Source organism: Antechinus flavipes, chromosome 3 (genome assembly GCF_016432865.1).
Source record: "Antechinus flavipes isolate AdamAnt ecotype Samford, QLD, Australia chromosome 3, AdamAnt_v2, whole genome shotgun sequence".
NCBI classification, from domain to species: Eukaryota; Metazoa; Chordata; class Mammalia; order Dasyuromorphia; family Dasyuridae; genus Antechinus; species Antechinus flavipes.
Window position 1 is genome coordinate 407,513,501 of NC_067400.1, and position 23,236 is coordinate 407,536,736.

The 23,236-nt window shown below is 33.9% G+C and overlaps 1 protein-coding gene across 2 annotated transcripts in view; it reads right to left on the reverse strand.

Annotated features, from left to right (window-relative positions):
* ITGA4 (integrin subunit alpha 4) overlaps nt 1-23,236 on the reverse strand; it is a 131,204-nt gene that overhangs the window by 74,287 nt on the left and 33,681 nt on the right. For both annotated transcript variants that reach the window (XM_051986101.1, XM_051986100.1), the window contains exons 7-11: nt 20,727-20,812; nt 19,815-19,877; nt 19,587-19,724; nt 17,904-18,015; nt 2,022-2,116 (exon numbers count right to left, since the gene is read on the reverse strand). In XM_051986101.1, coding sequence (XP_051842061.1) covers nt 2,022-2,116; nt 17,904-18,015; nt 19,587-19,724; nt 19,815-19,877; nt 20,727-20,812 — 494 coding nt within the window. The remainder of the gene's footprint in view (nt 1-2,021; nt 2,117-17,903; nt 18,016-19,586; nt 19,725-19,814; nt 19,878-20,726; nt 20,813-23,236) is intronic.

The following is a 23,236-nucleotide window of genomic DNA, read 5'->3' on the forward strand; positions in this document are numbered from 1 at the left end:
TTAGCTGACTTAAAAATGACTTTTTATTGGGTCATATGTACATATAATAAGGGACAGTTGGGTGGCATGGTGGATAGAGTGCCAGGTTTGGAATGAGGGAAATTCATTTGCTGAGTTCAAATCTGCTTCAGATATTTACTAGCTGTATGATGTTGGTTAAGTCACTTAACCCTATTTGCCTCAATTTCTTCATCTATAAAATATGGAGGAGAAGGAAATGAAAAGCCACTCCAGTATCTCCACCAAGAAAATCTTAAATTGGGTCCTAAAGAAGCAAACATGATTCTATTGTACAATAATTCACAGAAGTAAATCATTTGCTTCAATATAAGGTTGCATTTAAATATTCTCACATCAAAAAATTATTTTTAGTTTCAAATGCCACTTCTATACCAGTAATCTTAGAGTCAGTCTTTCTTTTTCAAATTGGAGTGAGCCCCCTTTTTTATGAGATTTTCTCATAAAAATTCTTAAAAAGAATTGTAATGTAAAATATGGAGATAAAATGAGGGATTATGAAACCTTATTGAAAGTTACTATTTGGTGAATCATCTAAGTAGTGACCATTTCTTAATTTGCAAATAAATCGAATGTGAATATCAGTAAGTAGATTTTTTTGATTAATTTGATTTTGCTAACTATACTTTTGAATCAAACCCAGTTAATTAGCATAGAGAACTCTTGGTAAGGAATCTTTCCATTATCATAGATTGGAAACAACTCACCTATAACTTATAGTCTCAGAGAGTTCCCTGGGACACTAAACAGTTGAGTGACTTACGCAAGCTCCCACAGAATTTGTGACAAAGGCAAGACTTGAATCAAGTCTTCCTGACTCCAAAGCCAATCATCTATTTACTATTCCCAATACTAAATTGCCATATTCCTTAACTGTCCTACAAAATACAAAATACTAAATGTATTATAAGGATTTTCTCTTAACACAATCTATGTGGCAAAGATTTGCTCCCCTGTTATTTAGTCAATTAGTCTTGTTCAACTCTTTGTGATCACATATTGTTGGCAAGGATACAGGAGTGGTTTGCCATTCTCCATCTCATTTTTATAGATGAGGAAACTGAGGCAAATAGGGTTAAATGATGTGTCTAGGGCCATATCGCTAATAAGCTGGATTTGAACTCAGATTCTCCTATATTCATTGTTTTACTCTAACCCCTGCATCATCTATCTATCTTCCTATGAGCCACAATTAATAAAGTCTCAAAAGAAACCACAATCACAGTGGCAGAGTTTATTTTTTTAAATAACATAAGTGATTCAAAATCCAACAAAATGTGGGCTCCTTGATGGTAAGGATGATTTAATTTTTTAAAAAATTAAACAGTAGCAAAGTGCCTTGCACATAGTAGGCATTTAATAAATGCTTCTTCATAGGCTGTACAAATGTTGAATTTTTATCATTATTTTAATAAAATAATGGGCTGTTTTATATTAGTTCTACAAACTAACAGAATTAAATATCTCAGTACAACAGAAGGATGTTAGGGCTGTAAGATGCTTTAAAAGTTATCTCATTCAATAATTCTTTTATAAATAAGGCCTGGAAAGTTAAAGTGCCTTTGCTCAAAGATCCAAAGACAGGACTGAAACCATGATTTCCTGACTCAATTTCATAACTCTTTCTATTAAAAATGTGTTCTCTAATTTATCTTCATTCTCATTCTCTTTCTCTCTCTCCTCCCTCTTCCTTTTCCTCATCCTTCCCTCTTCTTCCCTCCTCCCTCATTCCTTTCTCACTCTCTTCTTCTCCCTTCTTTTTCCCTCTTCTTCCTTCCTTTCTCTTCTCTGTCTCTATCATTATCTCTCTCCTCCCATTTCCTTTTCCTTCCTGTTCTTCCTCCTATCACATCCTCTCTTTTTTCTTCTCTTCTCTTATATACAAACACATACACACATCCCAAAGCATTTTTTCTATACCCTCTTCCAAGCCTATTAATATTAGCCATTTAAAGAAAGCTTTTACTGTCAATGTTGTTGTAAAAAAAAAATAGAATACTCACCTGTGAAAAGGATGGTGATATCCCATCTATTCTGCCATTGTAAATATAAATAGCTCCATGTAAATCATCTTCTTGAGGTGCTCCAATGGCAACATCTGCAATAGCAATAAGAAAAATAATTAGTATTCAGAAAAATAGGAGCAAAAATAACCATTTACTTGTGATGTACTAATTTTTGGTTATGCTAATTTGATGACTAACCTTTATGGCATTTTAATTCAAACTGAAAAGAATAAATATTTACTCAGGCAAATACACACAAAATGCCAATGTAGTTTCAGAATAACTCCCATTTCACATAGTCCATTAATATTTGCAAAGATCTCATTTGATCCTATGACACATCCTGTGAGCGAGGTGCCATTATTATGCCCATTTTACAGATAAGGAAACTGAGGCTCAGATAGGAAATTGAAGCTCAGAGAGGCAGACTTGGCCAGTCACATAGCTAGCAAGTATCTGAGGAAAGCTGAAAGTCAGCCTGCCAAGTTCAATTCTATCTACTAATCCATGCTATCTTTTCTATAAAAATAGGAAAAGATTTTAAATATATAAAATCTGTCCTAAAAAACTATATTTCTTGGATTACTTAGGAAGTTAAAATATAAATAATAAAAAAACAATTTTTGTCATGTAAATATCCAAATGGATTACCATAATTTAAAAATGTATTACCTAGGAGCCAAAATAATGATAATGAGTTTTTGTTTATCAAAAATGCTAGGTGGGCCAGTTGAGAATTATGAAAGGGAGTAGATAAGTTCTACTCAAAACAAGATATAGATTGGTGATTATCTCTCCTTACCTAAGAATACACATGGCTGAAAGAAATCACTGTCCAGTGAAATATAAAAAATACTCAAAAATAACTTAAGCATGTAGACAAAGAACAAGTATTTGCATATTCTAGAATATAAAGCAAAATCAAGGGTTTCCTTATTGTCGATAAAGCTGAAACAGAATCTGGGAAAATAAATAACTTCTTCATTTAGCTTCTGTTCTTCCACAATTTCATTTATATAAGGATATTGGAACTGTAATAGACCTCATAGCCTTAGAATCTACAAAACTCTTGGGAAGTTATTTTGAGAGAGAAAATCATTGCCTATTTGGAAGCACAAGATCCCCACGAGATGTTTAACAAAATTTGCAATTATTTTTGGCAAGATGGATCGTTATCTTCAACTGTGCTTTAATACCAAGCGCAAGCATCCAAAAAAATCCAGATAATTTTAACTTGGAATACTCTGGCTGGCTTGGATCATTTGCCCTTAAGGAAGTATGTGTGATAACTCAAGATCCCAAATATATAAACTAACAAATAATTAGCATAGTCTTGTCAGGGAATGGCTTTCACATCATTACACTTTAGAAATAGGAGCCAAGATAAGATGTTTCTAAACAGTAGATAGCTCAGCAGAAAGCAGAAAAGAAAAGCTTAGTTATTACAACATTTGGCAGAAATTTTGAAACAATATAATCAGTAGAAACAGGATTTCCTGCAAAGATAATGTACCTAGCAGAAATGATGTATCCAGTGGAAAACAGAAACATTCTGTTAAATAGAATGTAGCTGTACTTCACCAGAAAACCCTGGCAGCGTAAGCCCTGCATTAGAAGTCAATTGCCTTTACCATATGAATGCCCTGATCACAAATCTCCCATAGTGAGTACCCTTACTGTGTTTTTTACACTCATAAATACTTTCTATATATGGTGTCCCATTTATGTGATTTAACAACCAGTGAAGATGTTCTCCATGTTTTTACAGAGGGATTTTTCATTACCATTTTACATGCTAGACTCTGACTAAATGTACTTTGCTTTGAATTAATGTCTTCTGGATGGCTAATAAAGCAAACACATCACTGGAGGACTCAAGAACTATGCTTTTGAACAGATGTTGAACCACAGAGTATCTCAAACTTAAGGTAGTTTTTCTTGTGTCCATGTATCAGAGAAAGTTGGTACCCTAAATGCTGTATACAAATACCTAAACATATACATACATATACAATAAGCACCAACAAGTAGCTCATATCTACCATAGAGGACAATTAACAATTGCACTAACTAAGGGCTCTGCTTCTACTTCTATTACAAAGACTATCTCCATTATATTCCTACTTAAAATCTCATGATGATATAGTAGTCATCTTGGGTTCTTGAAATCTATGACATTAGATTGCAAGATTCTATAGGTTGTTTTTTGTTGTTGTTGCTATTTTTTTTTAACCATACTAGAAATTCTTTCAATCTGCAGTGATGAACTGTGTGTCCAAGCTCATCATCAGGTTGATAGGTTTGGCTCCCAACTTCCTCTCCCAAACTTACTATTAAATTACAAAGGAATTATGATCTGTGTAGGAACAGAGAAAAGCCACACCAGTGAAATAACAATCCTTGAAGTATGAAGGATAATCATTTGCTTAAGTAAGAAGCCTATAGCTTGAATGCTGATGTAAATCAATTTAAATGCTGACTTAGCTTGGATCCCTGCTGTGAAATGCTATGTGTATGGAAATTCAAGCATAGTTTTATTTATTCATGGGCACTAATGACGTCAATTAAGACAAAACATCTTACTTAAAATAAATAAATGATGAGCCTTCAGAGAAGAAGAATAAATAAGGCTCTCATGAACAACTTTTCAAATTACTCCTTTCTTGATGAAAACTTCATTCACTTTTTAATCTCTGACATATACATGAGCAAACCTAACTTTCTAAAAAATAATGGGATTATTAGATTTTACTAATAAATATATCACATTAGGACACATATTATGGAATATAAGAAAATCAGCCTCCTTAAAATATAAGGAATCCTTTGTCTGTTGCTAGACAGTAACGGGTCTAAAAATAAAATCTCCATCGCCAGATCCTTAGGATTTTCAGAAAATAAGACATGAATGCATGCTCTCTGTAGCTATATCTTTCTCAGTATACTTTATGCCTTGTCACTGAGGCTAGTATCTAGCCCCCTGGGAACCTGATCAAACATCATTATTTAAAATTGCTAGGAATTTAGAATCACCAAAGAATATGAATCTCAGTGAGACAGAGGCATTAGAAGGATTGTAAAAAGTGGGGTTAAAAATGTGTGAGATCCTTGACTTTTGGGTAAATCTTATCCACTCCCTTTCTGCACAAGGTGTCACAAGGTGTCATCCTTGCATTAGCCTCATTTTCTTATTTTCATAGTTTTGACCCCATGTTTGACAAGTTTAACTATGTTGTACTTTATCATGGAATCCCTTGCCTTGTTCCATCACTGTTCATGTTCTGCAAAGACCCAAGGCTGCATTCTTCCTGCCATCTGCCCTCTCTGTTTCAACTCTCATCCTAATGAAGACCTTTGGATTTTAAAAGCCATATGCATTGAATGTGCCCAACCACATTTCACATTCCACATTCCACAATGTGGAATAGTAGATAGACAATATATAGACAGAGATAGATGTAGATATATAGAGATGTGAAAGATGATACAGGCATATAAAAATAGAAATAGAAATATAGAAAAATGGATACAGAGCACATTTTATGTATGTGGAAAAACATATAGATTGATATTTATGTATGTCATGTGAGCATGGGAAAGTCTCTTATTCTTTCCTATCCATACAAGCAACAATCTGAAACTGCCCAGCATAGGTACCCTCATCAGAAAAAGTGCTGGACTCTATGAACAAAGCAGAATAGTTCAAAAAATGCAGATGGGCACCCCAAATATTCATAAGGACTGTTGTGCCTCACCTGTGGTAGAGCATTTTGAGCTTGTAATGACTGATTGACCAAAGTCAGATACACTGTAATTTGACTCTTAGACAGTCACGTCATTTTGGTTCCCTTTCAAAGAGAACCAAACTACAGCCCACAGGCCAGATGCTGCATCTAAGGACAATTATCCGCCTCACCCAGGGCTATGAAGTTTCTTTATTTAAAGGCCCACAAAACAAAGTTTTTGTTTTTACTGTAGTCCGGCCCTCCAACAGTCTGAGGGACAGTAAACTGGCCCCCTATTTAAAAAGTTTGAGGACCCCTGACTTAGAGAATGAAGCACAACAACCAATCAACCAAATTCTAAGTTATAAAGAATTGTATTTCTGCTCTTGTGGAGGGAGATTACAGCAACAAAATAAGAATTCTTTTTTTCTCCCTGAGGCAATTGAGTTAAGTGACTTGCCCAGGGTCACACAGCTAGGAAGTGTTAAGTGTTTGAGGTCAAATTTGAACTCAGGTACTCCTGACTTCAGGGCTGATGCTCTATCCAGTGCACCACCTAGCTGTCCCAAAATGACAACTCTTGAAATCCATCCTGCCCCACCACTCAATCTCAAATAGTTCTCACTTGTAGAACAAATCTTTTATTCTTCTCTGATTGACTATTAAGATCCCCACAATGGTTGTTAACAAACTTTCTTCATTTCTTTAAATCCCCATAACACCCTCACCTTAGCTCTCAGCTAATAACTTCACCTCCTATTTCACTAAGAAAATTGAGGTCACCAATTTCCCTGTCTCCTTGGCTCCAAACTCAAACTCCTTTACATTTTCTAGCATCCTTTGATCTTCTGTTCTAATTTTTGAGGAAAGGTTGACCCTATTTTTACAGCCCATAACCATCTCTCTTCTGTGAGGTTATTACCTTTCTCTTTCTGTCTCTGTCAATCTCTATTTTGGTCTGTTTCTGTCTCTCTGTCTCTCTCTCATCTTCAATATTCCATTTTGTAATAGCTCTCTACTGCTACCTAAAAATATACTCGATTCTCTTATAGCATTAAGTTGATGTTGCCAGTTTCCCAATGTATTATCTATCTTGCCTCCCTTTTATCACTTATTTCTTAGAAAGAGCTATATACTATTTGTTGTGTTTGTGATGCAATAAGGAATAGTGACTACCCCTGAGTCACACAGTTAGTAAGTATTACATGTCTAAAGCAGGATCTGAATTCAGATCCTACTGACTCTAATCCCAGTGCTCTATTCAATGTATCTCTTAGCTGCCCAGCTACATATTCTTAATGTCTTTTCACAACTCACCAATTTTTCAACCTCTATTAGATGTAGTGTTTAGGCTAGCTTTCTAGAGAACCTCAGAACCAGCCCTGATCTTAGTGCAGGAGTGCAGGAGGTAGGGCACCCACCATGAGGCTGGTCAAAGATAGAATGTCTCTCTTCCAGTCCTTCTTAGCCCTTACATACCTTATTGTAATTACATCATTACAGCATACTGATTATGTGTCGACTAGAGAGCAATTGCATTACCATACTAAGTACTAAGTGTATATGTAAACTAGAGAACCATTATCTCATCAATTTCACTGAGTTAACACCTTGTGGTTAAGCCTTCTTACACTATCTTTTTATTGCTTTCATAGTTTATCAACAATTTTTAATGCCAAATTCAATGGCCCTTTCTTAGTCCTTATCCCTTTGAACTTCTCTTTTGGCTGATAACACTCTGAACTACCACCTGCTTCAGGATGGTCTCTTTTCCTTTCTGTGTAAAAGCTCTTCTCTCTTGCTTGCTGGCCTTATTAGTTCCCATGGATTCAGTCATTATCTCTTCACATATAATTTCTATATCTATATATTCAATCATGATTTCTCACTTGAATTCTAGCTCCTTAATGCCAAACTCTACTAAATATGTCCACCTCAAAATGTCAAATTCCATCTTTCCAAAATGGTGCTCATCATCATTTTATCTTCTAATCTCAAATTTCTCCTGTTTCCTCTTTCTTTTAAGGGTTCCAGAATCCTCACATTCAGATTCATAAGACTGGATGCTTCCCTATTCCCAAGGATTCTAGCTAATCAGCCATCAAACCTGCTAATCTCTACCTTTATAATATGTTTCATATCTGTCCCCTTCTCCCTGATCACATGACCACAGCCCTAATTCTGGGTGCCAGCAGCTGTCACATTGAGTATTATGATAATCCCTTAATTGGCCTACTACTACCAGTCTATTCCCTCTCTGATTTATCCTCCACACAGATGAAAGATAATCTTTGTAAAGTTCAGATCTAACTATGTGAATTTACTATTCAATAACCTTTGGCATCTTCCTAATATCTTGAAAGCAAGTTATAAACTCCTTATTCTGGTGTCAGGGTTCTCCACAATCTGGTTCCAGTCTACCTTTCTATTTTACATCACACACATGCTAGCTTTTATATGAGCTGTCCTCTATACATGGAATTCACTGCCACCTTCTGTCCTTCTTTGAAGCTTTGATGCTGCTTTCTGTCATAAAGCTTTTCTTGATTCTGTTTTTAAAGTTCCTTCTTCAAGTTGTTATTATTTAATCATTTTCAATGGTCTGACTCTTTAGAGATCCTTTTTGGGGATGTTTTCTTAGCAAAAACATTGTAATGGTTTACCATTTCCTTCTACAACTCATTTTACAGATGAGGAAACAGAGGCAAACAGAATCAAATGTCTTGCTGGGGTCACACAATTAATGTCTGAAGCCAGATTTGAACTCAGGTCTTCCTTACACCTGAAGCTTTATCCATTGCACCACTTGTTATGTTGTATTCAATTATCTGCATGTATTTGGTATTTCCCCAGGAAAATATAAACTCCTGGAAGACAGGACCTTTATTATTTTTTTCTTTGTATCTTCAATAACTGGCTCAATATCTCTCATGTAAAAATATTTTACACTATCTGTTGAATTGAACTCATTTTTAACATTACAGATCAAAAGGTTTTTTTTAATCTGAATTTTCTATTTGCCTTGAGGACAAATGTGTTTAACCTTTATCATCTATATCACTTAGCACTGTATAAAAGGAAAAAATAATAATGAAGCCCTCCTAATTTAATTTTTCTTGACTTCCTTCAAGCTCAAATTTCAGCATGTGCAGGAAATTCTCTCTGTTCCCCCTTCTCCCCATATGAGATTACCTTCTATTTATTTTGTTTGTGGCTTCTACAGACAGAGTTGTTAGTATGCTGTGTTCCCATCTAGAATATGAACTCTCTGAGGACAGGTACCATTTTATATGCCTTTCTTTGTATCTTCAAATTTAATGCAGTGCCTGCCACAGTATAAATGCTTAATAAGTATTTCCTGGCTAACCAAAACCATATTATCTTTGCAAAATAATCTAAAATGGCTATCATTATCAATAATTCAAAAATTATCAAAATTTTCAAGACTTCCAGGGGTGGAGCCAAGATGGCAGAAAAGGCACACATGACTCTCTAAGCTTCTCTCATTCCCCTCATAACCAACTATTTAATTCAGCCTCAAAAATAGGTCTTCACTGCTTAAATTCATGAAGATTAGAAGCACTACAATTTACCAGCCTAAATCAATCTGGAAGATTGCCAGGAAAGGTTTGTCCTGAGGGGCCAGGAACAGACTAACACAGGCAGTGAGAGACTAGCATCCTGAGCAGACCAGGGGCTGGGGTGATCTCTGTGGCTAGAGAAGTTATAGATACAACTCTGCTATAGGCTAACTGCTCTACCTTGATTACAAAGCAGTAAACTGGCAGAGAAATTAAAGCCTAAAACAGAGGGTACTCTAAAAAAAAAAAAAAAAAAAACACCAAAACCTAAAGATATCTGGCTGTAACCACTCAAACCCAAAAGTGACTCAGGCAGACTGTAAGGCAGCCCTGCAGCCTCGTCCTGCAGTTCGGGGCTTTTGTGGGGGCAGTTACTAATCTGCAAAGCAAAGGGGCACAGCCTGGGCAGCCTCTAATCGGCAGAGTGGGGGGCTCAGCCTGGGGCAATAGAACCTCCCCAGCTGACTGTGCTTCGGGGCAGACACTTGTGGTCCCTGCAAATCCATTCACTGCTCAACTGCTAACACCCACAGCCCCAGGGCAGTATTTGGCTTGGGAAGTGAAACTCTCACTGCTAAGCATCTAGCCCCAGGGCAGTCATTATCTCACACAGCAGAGGGGGGGGAAAGAGGGGTTTCTTTGCAGGGCACTTTCCCAGCTCAGCCCTGCAGGCCTGAGTTACTCCCAGGTGGGGAACTCTTTCCCAGAGCACTCCAGCACCTTGCTGCTTTTTGTAGCCGGCTGGCAGGACAGCTACCCATCCATATACCTTTCACTGCTCTGCAGAGGAAGCTGGTAACCTCCTGGCCTGAAGGCAGACTTTACAGGCTTTAACAAAATGAGTAAAAAAATCAAAAGAACAATTGAAAGTTTCCATACAGAAAAAGAACAGCTTTTCAACCCTGAAGAAACTAATAGCAGACAGTCTCCAGACAATTGTTGGTCCCCAATACAAAAGGATCTCCTAAAAGAGACTATTAAAAACCTTAAAAGAGAACTAGAAGAAAAATGGGAAAAGGAAAGAGAAGCTATGCAAGAGAATACAGAAAAGACAAATAACTCACTAAAAGAAAAATTTGATAAAGTGGAAAAAGAAAACAACTTCCTGAAATGTGAATTGGAAAAGGTAAAAAAACTCCCAAGAAGTGCAGGGAAACAGATATTGTGAATTGGAGAAAGAAAATTACTCATTAAAAAAAAATTAGTGAAATGGAAAAAAATTCCATAGAGCAAAACAACTCAATTGGACATATACAAAAAGAAGTAAAAAAAGCTAATGAAGAAAATAACTCACTAAAAATCAGAACTGAACAAATAGAAATGACTGATTCATTGAGACATCAAGAATCAGTCAAGCAAAACCAAAAAAATGAAAGATTGGAAAAAAAATGCCAACTATTTAGTTGGAAAAATAACAGACCTGGAAAATAGATCTAGGAGAGATAACCTGAGGATCATTGGACTACCTGAAAATTATGATGAAAAAAAGAGCCTAGATACTATTTAACAGGAAATCATCAAAGAGAACTGCCCAGAAGTAATAGAACTGGAAGGTATAATAGGCATTGAAAGAATTCATCGAACACCTTCTGAAAAAGACCCTAAAATAAAGACTCCGATGAATATTGTGGCCAAACTTCAGAATTTTCAGAATAAATAAAAAATTTGATAAGCAGCCAGGAAAAAACAGTTCAAATACCGAGATGCCACAATAAGGGTTATGCAAGATCTGGCTGCCTCAACATTAAAGGATCGAAGGGCCTGGAATCAGTTATTCCAAAAGGCAAAAGAGATTGGAATGCAGCCAAGAATAAACTACCCAGCTAAGCCGTATTTTTTTTTCCATGGAGGAAGATGGACATTTAATGAAATAGAGGAATTCCATTTGTTTCTAAGGAAAAAAAACAGACTTAAACAAAAAATTTGATCTCCAACAACAGAACTCAAGAGAAGTAGAAAAAGGTAAAGGAACTCTTGAGAACTGTATTTCTGTTGTGGATATACATAAAAACCATATGTATAATTTGATTTTACCGATATAACATAAAAAAGGGAAGTAGAAATGGAAAGGGGATAGTGTCAGAAAAAGGTAAAAGGGGAGATAAAAAGAGGGAAACTACATGAGACGATGAGGCAAAGGAAACTTATTATATCTGAGGGAACTTAGAGAGGGTGAGGAACATTGTGTGAATCCTACTCTCATCAGAGTTGGCTCAAAGAGGAAATAATTGACATATTTGTTTTACAAAGATTCTTCTCTCACTTCATTAAAAAGTGGGAGAGGAAAAGGGAAAAAGAAAAAGAGTAATAAGGGAAGGGTATAAGAAAGGGGAAGGGATTCAAAGGAGGAGGGAGGGATACTAAAGAGGGAGAGCTGCGTGATACAAGTGGGACCAATAAGTTTAACACTAGGGAAGAAGGAAAGGAGGGCAAGAAAAAGAAAAGTATAATCTGGGAATATTAGGATGGCAGGAAATACAGAATTAGTAATTTTAATCATAAATGTGAATGGGATGAACTCTCCCATAAAGAGGAGGCAGATAGCAGACTGGATCAAAAGTCAGAACCCTAAAATATGCTGTTTACAGGAAACACATTTAAAACAGGGAGATACATACAGAGTAAAGGTAAAAGGCTGGAGCAGAACCTATTATGCTTCAGGTGAAGTCAAAAAAGCAGGGGTAGCCATCTTTATTTCAGATCAAGCAAAAGCAAAAATTGATCTAATTAAAAGAGATAAGGAAGGAAACTATATCTTGCTAAAGGGTACTATAGACAAAGAAGCACTATCAGTATTAAACATATATGCACCAAGTGGTATAGCATATAACTTCCTAAAAAAGAAGTTAAGTGAGTTGTGAGAAGAAACAGACAGCAAAACTATAATAGTGGGAGATCTCAATCTTGCATTCTCAGATTTAGATAAATCAAATCACAAAACAAGTAAGAAAGAAATTAAAGAGGTAAACAGAATATTAGAAAAATTAGGTATGATAGATCTCTGGAGAAAACTGAATGGTGACAGAAAGGAATATACTTTCTTCTCAGCAGTTCATGGAACCTACACAAAAATTGACCATATATTAGGACATAAAGACCTCAAAATTAAATGCAGGAAGGCAGAAATAGTAAATGCTTTCTTTTCAGACCACAATGCAATAAAAACTACATTCAACAAAAAGTTAGGTGTAAATAGACCAAAAAGTAATTGGAAACTAAATAATCTCATCTTAAAGAATGATTGGGTGAAACAGCAAATTATAGACACAATTAATAATTTCACTCAAGATAATGACAACAATGAGACATCATATCAAAATTTATGGGATGCAGCCAAAGCGGTAATAAGGGGAAATTTTATATCCTTAGAGGTTTACTTGAATAAAATAGAAAAAGAGAAGATCAATGAATTGGCCTGGAACTTAAAAAGTTAGAAAAAGACCAAATTAAAACCCCCAATCAATTACTAAACTTGAAATTCTAAAATTAAAAGGAGAAATTAATAATATAGAAAGTAAAAAAAAAACTATTGAACTAATAAATAAAACTAAGAGTTGGTTTTATGAAAAAACCAATAAAATTGATAAACCTTTGGTAAATCTGATTAGAAAAAGAAGAGAGGGAAATCAAATTGGCAGTCTTAAAAATGAAAAAGGAGAACTTACCACTGATGAAGAGGAAATTAAAGAAATAATAAGGGGTTACTTTGCCCAACTTTATGCCAATAAATTTGATAACCTAAGCGAAATGGATGACTACCTCCAAAAATATAGGCTTCCCAGATTATCAGAGGAGGAAATAAATTGCTTAAATAGTCCCATTTCAGAAAAAGAAATAGAACAAGCTATTAATCAACTCCCTAAAAAAAAATCCCCGGGACCAGATGGATTTACATGTGAATTCTACCAAATATTCAAAGAACAATTAGCCCCAATGCTTTATAAACTATTTGAAAAAATAGGGAATGAAGGAGTCCTACCAAACTCATTTTATGACACAGACATGGTACTGATACCTAAACCAGATAGGTTGAAAACAGAGAAAGAAAATTATAGACCAATCTCCCTAATGAATATTGATGCTAAAATCTTAAATAAGATATTAGCAAAAAGACTACAGAAAATCATCCCCAGGATAATACATCATGATCAAGTAGGATTTATACCAGGAATGCAGGGCTGGTTCAATATTAGGAAAACTATCAATATAATTGGCCATATTAATAATCAAATTAACAAAAACCATATGATCATCTCAATAGATGCAGAAAAAGCATTTGATAAAATCCAACATCCATTCCTATTAAAAACTCTTGAGAGTATAGGAATAAATGGACTTTTCCTTAAAATAATCAGAAGCATCTATTTAAAACCAGCAGTAAGCATCATATGTAACGGGGACAAACTGCAACCATTTCCAATAAGATCAGGAGTAAAACAAGGTTGCCCACTATCACCGTTACTATTTAATATTGTATTAGAAATGCTAGCTTTGGCAATAAGAGTTGAGAAAGAGATTAAAGAAATAAGAATAGGCAATGAAGAAACCAAATTATCACTCTTTGCTGGATGATATGATGGTATACTTAGAGAACCCCAGAGATTCTACCAAAAAGTTATTAGAAACAATCTACACCTTCAGCAAAGTTGCAGGATATAAAATAAACCCACATAAGTCATCAGCTTTCTTATATATCACTAACAAAATCCAGCAGTTAGAGTTACAAAAAGAAATTCCATTTAAAATAACTACTGATTGTATAAAATATTTAGGAATCTGTCTGCCAAGGGAAAATCAGAAACTTTATGAGCAAAGCTACAAAACACTTTCCACACAAATTAAGTCTGATCTAACCAACTGGAAAAATATTAAATGCTCTTAGATTGGGTGAGCAAATATAATAAAGATGACAATACTACCTAAATTAATCTACTTATTTAGTGCTATACCAATCAGACTCCTAAAAAACTACTTTGATGAATTAGAAAAAATAACAACAAAGTTCATATGGAAAAACAAAAGGTCAAGAATTTCAAGGGAATTAATGAAAAAAAAATCAAATGAAGGTGGCCTAGCTGTACCAGATCTAAAATTATATTATAAAGCAGCAGTTACTAAAACCATCTGGTATTGGCTAAGAAATAGACTAGTTGATCAATGGAATAGGTTAAGTTCAAAGGACAAAACAGCCAACAACTTTAATAATATAGTGTTTGACAAACCCAAAGACACCAGTTTCTGGGATAAGAATGCATTATTTGACAAAAATTGCTGGGAAAATTGGAAATCAGTATGGCAGAAACTAGGCATTGACCCACACTTAACACCGTACACCAAGATAAGGTCAAAATGGGTTCATGACCTAGGCATAAAGAATGAGATGATAAATAAATTGGAAGAGCATAGGATAGTTTACCTCGCAGACCTGTGGAAGAGGGAGGAATTTATGACCAAAGGAGAACTAGAGATCGCTTTTGACCACAACATAGAAAATTTTGATTATATCAAATTGAAAAGTTTTTGTACAAACAAAACAAATGCAAACAAGATTAGAAGGGAAACAATAAACTGGGAAAACATTTTTACAATCAAAGGTTCTGATAAAGGCCTTATTTCTAAAATATATAGAGAATTGACTCTAATCTATAAGAAATCAAACCATTCTCCAATTGATAAATGGTCAAAGGATATGAACAGACAATTCTCAGACGAAGAAATTGAAACTATTTATAGACATATGAAAATATGCTCCAAATCATTATTAATCAGAGAAATGCAAATTAAGACAACTCTGAGATACCACTACACACCTGTCAGATTGGCTAGAATGACAGGGAAAGATAATGGGGAATGTTGGAGGGGATATGGGAAAACAGGGACACTGATACATTGTTGGTGGAATTGTGAACACATCCAGCCATTCTGGAGAGCAATTTGGAACTATGCTCAAAAAGTTATCAAACTGTGCATACCCTTTGATCCAGCAGTGTTTCTACTGGGCTTATACCCCAAAGAGATACTAAAGAAAGGAAAGGGACCTCTATGTGCCAAAATGTTTGTGGCAGCCCTGTTTGTAGTGGCTAGAAGCTGGAAAATGAAAGGATGTCCATCAATTGGAGAATGGTTGAGTAAATTGTGGTATATGAATGTTATGGAATATTATTGTTCTGTAAGGAATGACCAGCAGGATGAATACAGAGAGGACTGGCGAGACTTACATGAACTGATGCTGAGTGAAATGAGCAGAACCAGGAGATCATTATATACCTCAACAACGATACTGTTTGAAGATGTATTCTGATGGAAGTGGATCTCTTCGATAAAGAGAGCCTTAATTGATCAAAGATGGACAGAAGCAGCTACACCCAGAGAAAGAACACTGGGAAATGAATATAAACTGCTTGCATTTTTGTTTTTCTTCCCGGGTTATTTATACCTTCTGAATTCAATTCTCCCTGTACAACAAGAAAACTGTCCGGTTCTGCACAAATATATTGTATCTAGGATATACTGTGACCTATTTAACATGTAAAGGACTGCTTGCCATCTCAGGGACAGGGTGGAAGGAAGGAGGGGAAAAATCAGAACATAAGTGAGTACAAGGGATAATGTTGTAAAAAATTACCCTGGCATGTGTTCTGTCAATAAAAAGGTATTTAAAAAAAAGAAAAGAAAATTTTCAAGTGCCAGTTAAAAACACAAAATAAGCCAAGCCACAAATATTAACATTTAAGACCAAATCTAAAAATATCTTAGTGAAGACGAAAGATATTGTATCAACTAAAAAAAAAATCCAACAAACCCAGGAATTTACCATCACATGCTTATATTTATATAGTACTAGCTAACAGAAGCCTACTACATAACATATGATCTCTAGCTCATAATGAAGTGTTCCCAGACTGGATATCAGCCAAACTTATGTCCTCTTTAGAATATGTCTAATTTCACTTTGCTAAGTATGACTTTCTTTTTTCTATGCTAATCATTAGAATTAAATCATTTGGACACAGTAAATATAGTTGATTTTCTCACTTTCCTTTTACAAAAAAGTAATTGGTTTTGTAACAGTTCTACTGCAGGAGGCAGCCATAAAATTCAGTACAATATAAGTATAGCAATTTTGAGTAGGATTCATGGATTATGAGGAGAAAAACATTAAAGAAAGGGGATCTTCTTTTCTACTTAACCCCTTCACTCATCAACACATGCCAAAATTATAAAATTTGAAATCTACTCCATTACCCCCACCATCATGGGGAAACAGAAGGAATAAGGAAGAGAAGAAAGCAGAGGAGGAGAAATAAAAATCAAGGTCATCCTGAGGTCTTTTAACTTTGTAGAACAGTCAACTAAAATTTAAGCTATGGAACAAAAAAAAATCAGGGCAAACTAGGATACTTTTGGTATACATCAGTCTAAGCCCTGCTAAGATCTAAAAAGGAAAGAAATATAGAAAGTGAATATTCCAAGAAGAATGAGATGTGCAGCATTCTTCAGAAATTAAGAGTTCAATGTAGTCAATATGTATGCAATCAGTAAATATGCCATTCAGAATTTAATTTGGTGTCTAGCTAACTATTGAACAACATGCTAAAAGTAATTGTTTGAAGAAATGTCTTTCTGAATATAAAATGTTTTCTTTTTGTTAAAACAATAAAAAAGAACAGAATGAATGATGGAAGTCTCCACTGAAGGGAAACCTACAGCAAAGTTTTCTGAAAACCTCAACTTTGCTCTGTAGCTCTTTCTATTCCATTCTTTGCATTGATAGACCCTTCTTCCTTCTTTCTACCAATGAAAACACTATCAAAATCTTCTCAGGCATGACAGTACCTGCTCCTGAAAGAGAACCTTGCCAGTTATCTGGTACATTCTTACCTCACAACTTTATTTTAATATCTAATATAACTAGATGGTGCAACCTGGAGCCAAGAAGACCAGAATTTAAATTCACCCTCAGATAATAACTACATGACTCCAGGCTAGTCGTTTAACCTTGTTTACTTCAGTTTCCTCATCTGTGAAATGAACTAGAGAAATACTACCCCAGTATCTTTGTCAAGACAACCTCGAATAAGATCATGAAGAATTGGACACAATTTAAACAACAAAAAACATTCAAATACATACATCCATAGGAAACAGCTAAGGTGCTTATCCAACTATATTAAACAAAACTAGATTTTTTTTTTAGGAATAGGGAGGACATGAGGATATTAAGTTTGACAATAAGAATTTGCTTGAGATATCTCTTAAAGGAAAAATCCATTAACAATTACTAAGCATATTTTTAATCCTATAACTATGTGCATACATCTCTGCTGACTATTAAGTTCATGGAAGTATTCCCAGATTTTGTGCTTAAAAAGATGTCATATTGACAGGGTCAAGAGAGAATAGTTAATAGTGAAGGAAGCAATAGAGAAACTATTAAAAACACATAAAAGAACTTTAAAAAGACATCAATCTGAGTTGTTTTCTGCAGAAGTCAATGCAATCAAATAATATTCACTTCAATGTATTACTCTGTAAGGTGGAATCAACTACAGAAATATTTAATTTGACATTACCTTCAAAGCCATCATTATCAATGTCCCCTAGATTGACTATGGATTCTCCAAATCTTGCAGCATATGAGTCACTTCCAACTAATTCATTTTCCATTTCTTTCATTTTTGCTTCCTAGAAGAGGGAAAATGTCATTATAGACCCTTTTATCATTTAGACTTGTAATCTAATAAAACTGTTTCAACATGCATTTTTTAAATCCTTAAAACCTGGGGTGGGGGAATATGCATGCTGAGATTTGCTGTTTATTTAAAAGTTGACAAATTTTATTAGTTAGGGCTTGTAGTTTTTAGAATCACTATGTATAGAGGGCATTGTACCAGAAGGTTTCAGAAGAATTGCTACAACGAACAATTCAGAAGAATTGCTATAAGGGAGAACTGGCTACCAAAGTAGAAATGGGAACTTGAGAGGAAGTGATTATTTTAGAGTTTTTAGAATTCATGATCTATAAGGAAAAGAAAGACCAATACCAAAAAATCTACAAAAAGATAAATAGGACCTAATAGTCTAAAATTCTCTGAAGGAAGTAGATCCTAGGAGAATATAATACTTTCATGAACAAAATGCTCATGATGCAAATAATGAGATGACTAGAAAGGGGGAAGAAACAGGAAAGTTATTTAACAAAACTAAGATATACAAGGAACTAAGAGACTAAAGCAGATGGACATGAAAATAAAAGATATATATAGGAATGAGCAAGTAAACAAAGAAAATGGTCCTGTGAGAATAGTTTTGGGAATGCTGCACTAAAATAGAATTAAATCTAGTGGGGAATGTTAAGAACAAAAGGGTTGTTTTTTAAAGACACCATTTTGGGTACAAGGAAAATAAAGAACAGAAAGAATCATTACTGAGGATGAAGAGGCAAGAGCAATAAGAAGAGAGGATGAAATGAACATAAAACTACTCAATCCTTCGTCATTTCTTTTTTTTCTCCATCAAAGAAAACAAGAAAACAATAGGATGAACAGAACAAAAATTGTTAACTGAGATATGAAGTTCAAGGTAAGAAAAAACAGTATAATTGCTAGTAATTGAGGAATATAATTAATATTAATAATTACTTTTAATTATAATCATTATTAATATAACTAATTCATATTATTGGAATTGAAATAAAAATTAAATTAGGATAAGCTTATTTAAATAATTTCTTCAAGGATTTCACTTACGTAAAATCACTTCAATAAGTCTAGACTCTCATCATGGTATGTATGGTATGACAAAAGGCAAAGATCTTTGTCAGAGATCTTCAAAGATTTTTGCAAGTCACTGTAAAAATAAATCTAATCAATAAAAAAACAAAGAAAAGAAACTTGAAAACTTAATTTCATTAGAAGTGAGATTTGTGTGGTTTCTTTTTATAGGATGACTGTATTTCAACAGAAAGACAAAGGTAGTTAAATGAAGAAAGTATATATTTTGGGGTGAAATTTCCAAAAAATGATTTAAATGAACATCCATAATATCATACTCACTCTTTAGCAAGTTCTCTCATACTCTTATAAGGATGGGGATAAATTAAGCCAATAACCAATTATTCCCATTCTTCTTAAAGTAATCAACAAGAAACTTAAACAGGTAAAAACAGTTTTTACTTAAACCAGTCACAGATTTTAGACAATTTCAATTCCATAAAATATTTGAAAATAACTGTTTACTGATATAAGATAACTTACTGAGCCCAAATTGATGTACACAAAAACTCTTCCTTCTTCCCTGACAACACTGTGCATAGGGGCACCAACAAGTAAATCTGAGAGGCCATCTGCGTTGAGATCCACAGCACAAACTGAAGCTCCAAAATATGAACCGAGCTGCATCAAGTCAAAGCAAATCTGGTTATGATACTAAGAAACAGTGTCACCATAAAGTTCCATGTGTAAAGAAATACAGAAGTATTTTACCTTCTTCCCCTTCATTTCATATATTATATTCAGTTCCCTTGCTTCAACACTGAATATGTATGCCTAAAATTTTAAAAAGTCAACAAAAATATCTTTAAATTATATTCACATATGGTAAAATCCTCTTTTCATTTTATTCTAAAATCTTATATTTGTCTAATGAACTATTAGCAAATTAAGTTTAAAGCCTGTAGTTTACCTTAAGATTGATAATCTGAAGTAGAATAACATTAGCTGTTCATACCTAATAATATTTTATTTATGTTTACCACTTTAAGTTCTCAACACTCTTTGCCATCATTATCTTATGGGATCTCCTTTTTAATAGGGCAAAATTTATATTATCTCCATTTTCTGAAAACTAAGACAAAACTAAGATCAAGGGAGAGTGAGTTGGTTAAAGTGGTAGAGCTAGGACCAGAAGAAATATTTTTGCTTCCCTTCTACTCCTTCCTAGCTTCCATTTATATTATATACACAAGGCTTTCTAGTCATACAACCCGTAATGGGCCCAAGAACAAATAAAGGCTAACTTTTATTTTTTACACTATAGTATTTAGTATTTAAATTTTGACATAGTACAATAAATGAAACATTTATAAAAGAAGATAAATATGAGTATGTTAAAAGAGAGGGAATTTTCCTTACCTCAACACAAAACAAAATTTGTACTAGCCAATAAGGTTATATTCCTTTATTAAAAACTATTATGCAGCTTTTATAATAAGAGCATTCATAAATTGTCATATACTAGATACACAGTAATTCCATCTAATATTAGTGAAATACATTTTTTCCCTTGTGATTCCTCAAGGCTTCTAGATTCCCTTCTGCCATACTTTTTTCAACCTTTATCAAAATTTATATTGAATTTCTGAAGGCAAATGATGATTTTAAAAATACAACCCTTACTTTACCAATCTGTTCATGTTGTGGAGCTCCTCCAACTACTTCTGTACGTTGGTGATCTCGAAAATGACCAGCACCAACAGCATATCCTAGGGAGGGAAGAGAACAATGTAAAAAGAATTTCATTATGAGGATATATTTTCACATCCTAGGTATCTTTTTGTTTTGTTTTGTTTTTTAAAGATTATATTATGTTTCATTTCTTAGATTATTTACCATAGTTAAACAAAAAATAATACATTTTAATGGGAAAACAGTGTTCCTGAATTGTCTACTGTAAAATAGTGCCTTGGTTCTGATTTTAGAAAACAGTAAGTAAAATGAAAAAAAATTCTATATCAGTCAAAAATTCATTTTTAAATTATGTTCAATCATTCAATCAATGTATATTAATTCTGTATTTTAAAAGTCTGAGTCCTGGGAAAAATCAGTAATGGCAAATTGCATAAAAATATTAGGAACATAAAGATAAGAAAGAGAATGAAAAAGAACCATCACCAGGGGAATACTTAAAACTCAGCTACTTCAGCAATGCAATATGAATCATAAAGCCACATACCAAGAAGTCATTCTCTGGTAAAGGGTCTTTCTTTACTCTGTAACTTATAACCTAAATTGATTAAAGTCTGCAGATTTCCTGAATAGAACTATGATGTCTGAAACTAGTTGCCTCTGAGGGAAAATCTCTCATAAAGTACAAGAGGGTAATTCCATCCCACCTACAAGCCAGCCAAAAGAACATGTCTGTATGTATATGTGTATGTGTAACTATCTAAACAGATATGTTTATGTATATACATGCATACATATATGTATATAAAATTCTGTTTTTCCCAATTACATATAAAGACAATTTCTGACATTCTTTTATTTTTTCAGTGCCAAATCTACCCCCCATCACTTCTTCCTTTCTAAGATGGTAAGCAATTTGATATAGATTATATATTTGCAATCATGTAAAACATTTTCATATTAGTCATGTCATGACAAGAGTTCTTAATTAAATGAGATAATATATGCAGTATTACATGCTTTTGGATCAAATAAAAGCTTTCAGAAGTACTTTCAACTAATTTTTGTCCCCACAGGATTCCTTTGGAAGTATATGACTAAGCTAGCCATAAGTATCCATCCCAGGATTGAAGTATACATACATTTTCCAGTCCTATACCTTTGTAGTCCATTCAGTATATCATACAAACAGATTTCCTGAGTAACTTCTATCTGAGAAGCATCATTTCCTGTACTTACAAGTAAATATAATTTGTATTAAGTACAAGAAGAACTCAGGGGACTAATAAAAAATGTCTAAAGACATAGCCTTCCTATAGATTTGCACAATGTTTTCTTAGAAGTTTGGTTACCTGCCAACATTAAACACTATTTCAACACAATAAATAGCTTGAGAGAAGAACCTAAAATTGAAAAACAAAACACTCAACAGACAATTCTTTTGATTTTTGTCATGTTAAGCCAAAACAATTATTAGGAATGTAGAAGTAATATTTCCATGTAATTAAAAGCTCAAAATAATTCAATTAGGATCAATCTGAAAAAGATAATCCTTAAACTTTCTATTCTAAAAGTTGATAAGTTATCATGAAAAAGACTACTGGAACTTGTTCTTAATTTTGTTTTATAAAGGATAGACCATATAACTTCTAAAATGGAAGTTGTCTTAGAACTATTTTCTGGGGTAATTAAAAACATTAAAATATATTTTAAAGGTACCAGGAAAAATACAAATGAAACTACATTATTTTACATGGGAAAAAATCAACTATGCTTGCAAGTTTTGGATTGTTTAAGTTAAGGATGCTAATATGTACAGTCAAAAAGGTAAGGAAACCCTAAGATGAAATATTCTCAAAATAACCCTAGTATCTTTTTTTATCAACTACAATTTCCTAAGGATAAAGAAACTTTCCTTTCACTATTACCTGGTAATTAATTATAACAAGTCTAAGATTCCTAGAAAAACTCAAACTATATGTTCTTTTTTGTCTCTTTTGACCATAGAGAAAATTTAAATTAAAAGGCAATAATGTAATAAGCTGAGGAAATTAGCAGACAACAGAAAAAGAAAAAGCTTCTGACCATAGAAAGTTACTATGATGACAAGGGAGATCAAAACACAATCAGAAGATAGCAGAGTCAAACTTCCTACATCCAAAGAGTCCAAGAAAAATGAGAATTGGTCTCTGTCCATAAAAGAACTCAAAAGGGATTTTGAAAAGCAAATAAGAGAGAGGGAAATTTTGGAAGAGAACTGAGAGAGATGCCAACATGAAAACTCCCAAGAAGTATTACCACTTAAATTCAGGAACTCCCATTTCCAGGAGAAAATATTGCAAGAACAAGAAGGAAACAATTCAAATACAGTGGATATATAGTCAAGATAACAGATTTAGCAGCTTTTACATTAAAGGAACAGAGGACTTGGAATATGATATTCCAGAAAGCAATGGAGCTAGGATTATATTCACCTAGCAAAACAGTATAATCCTTTAGGA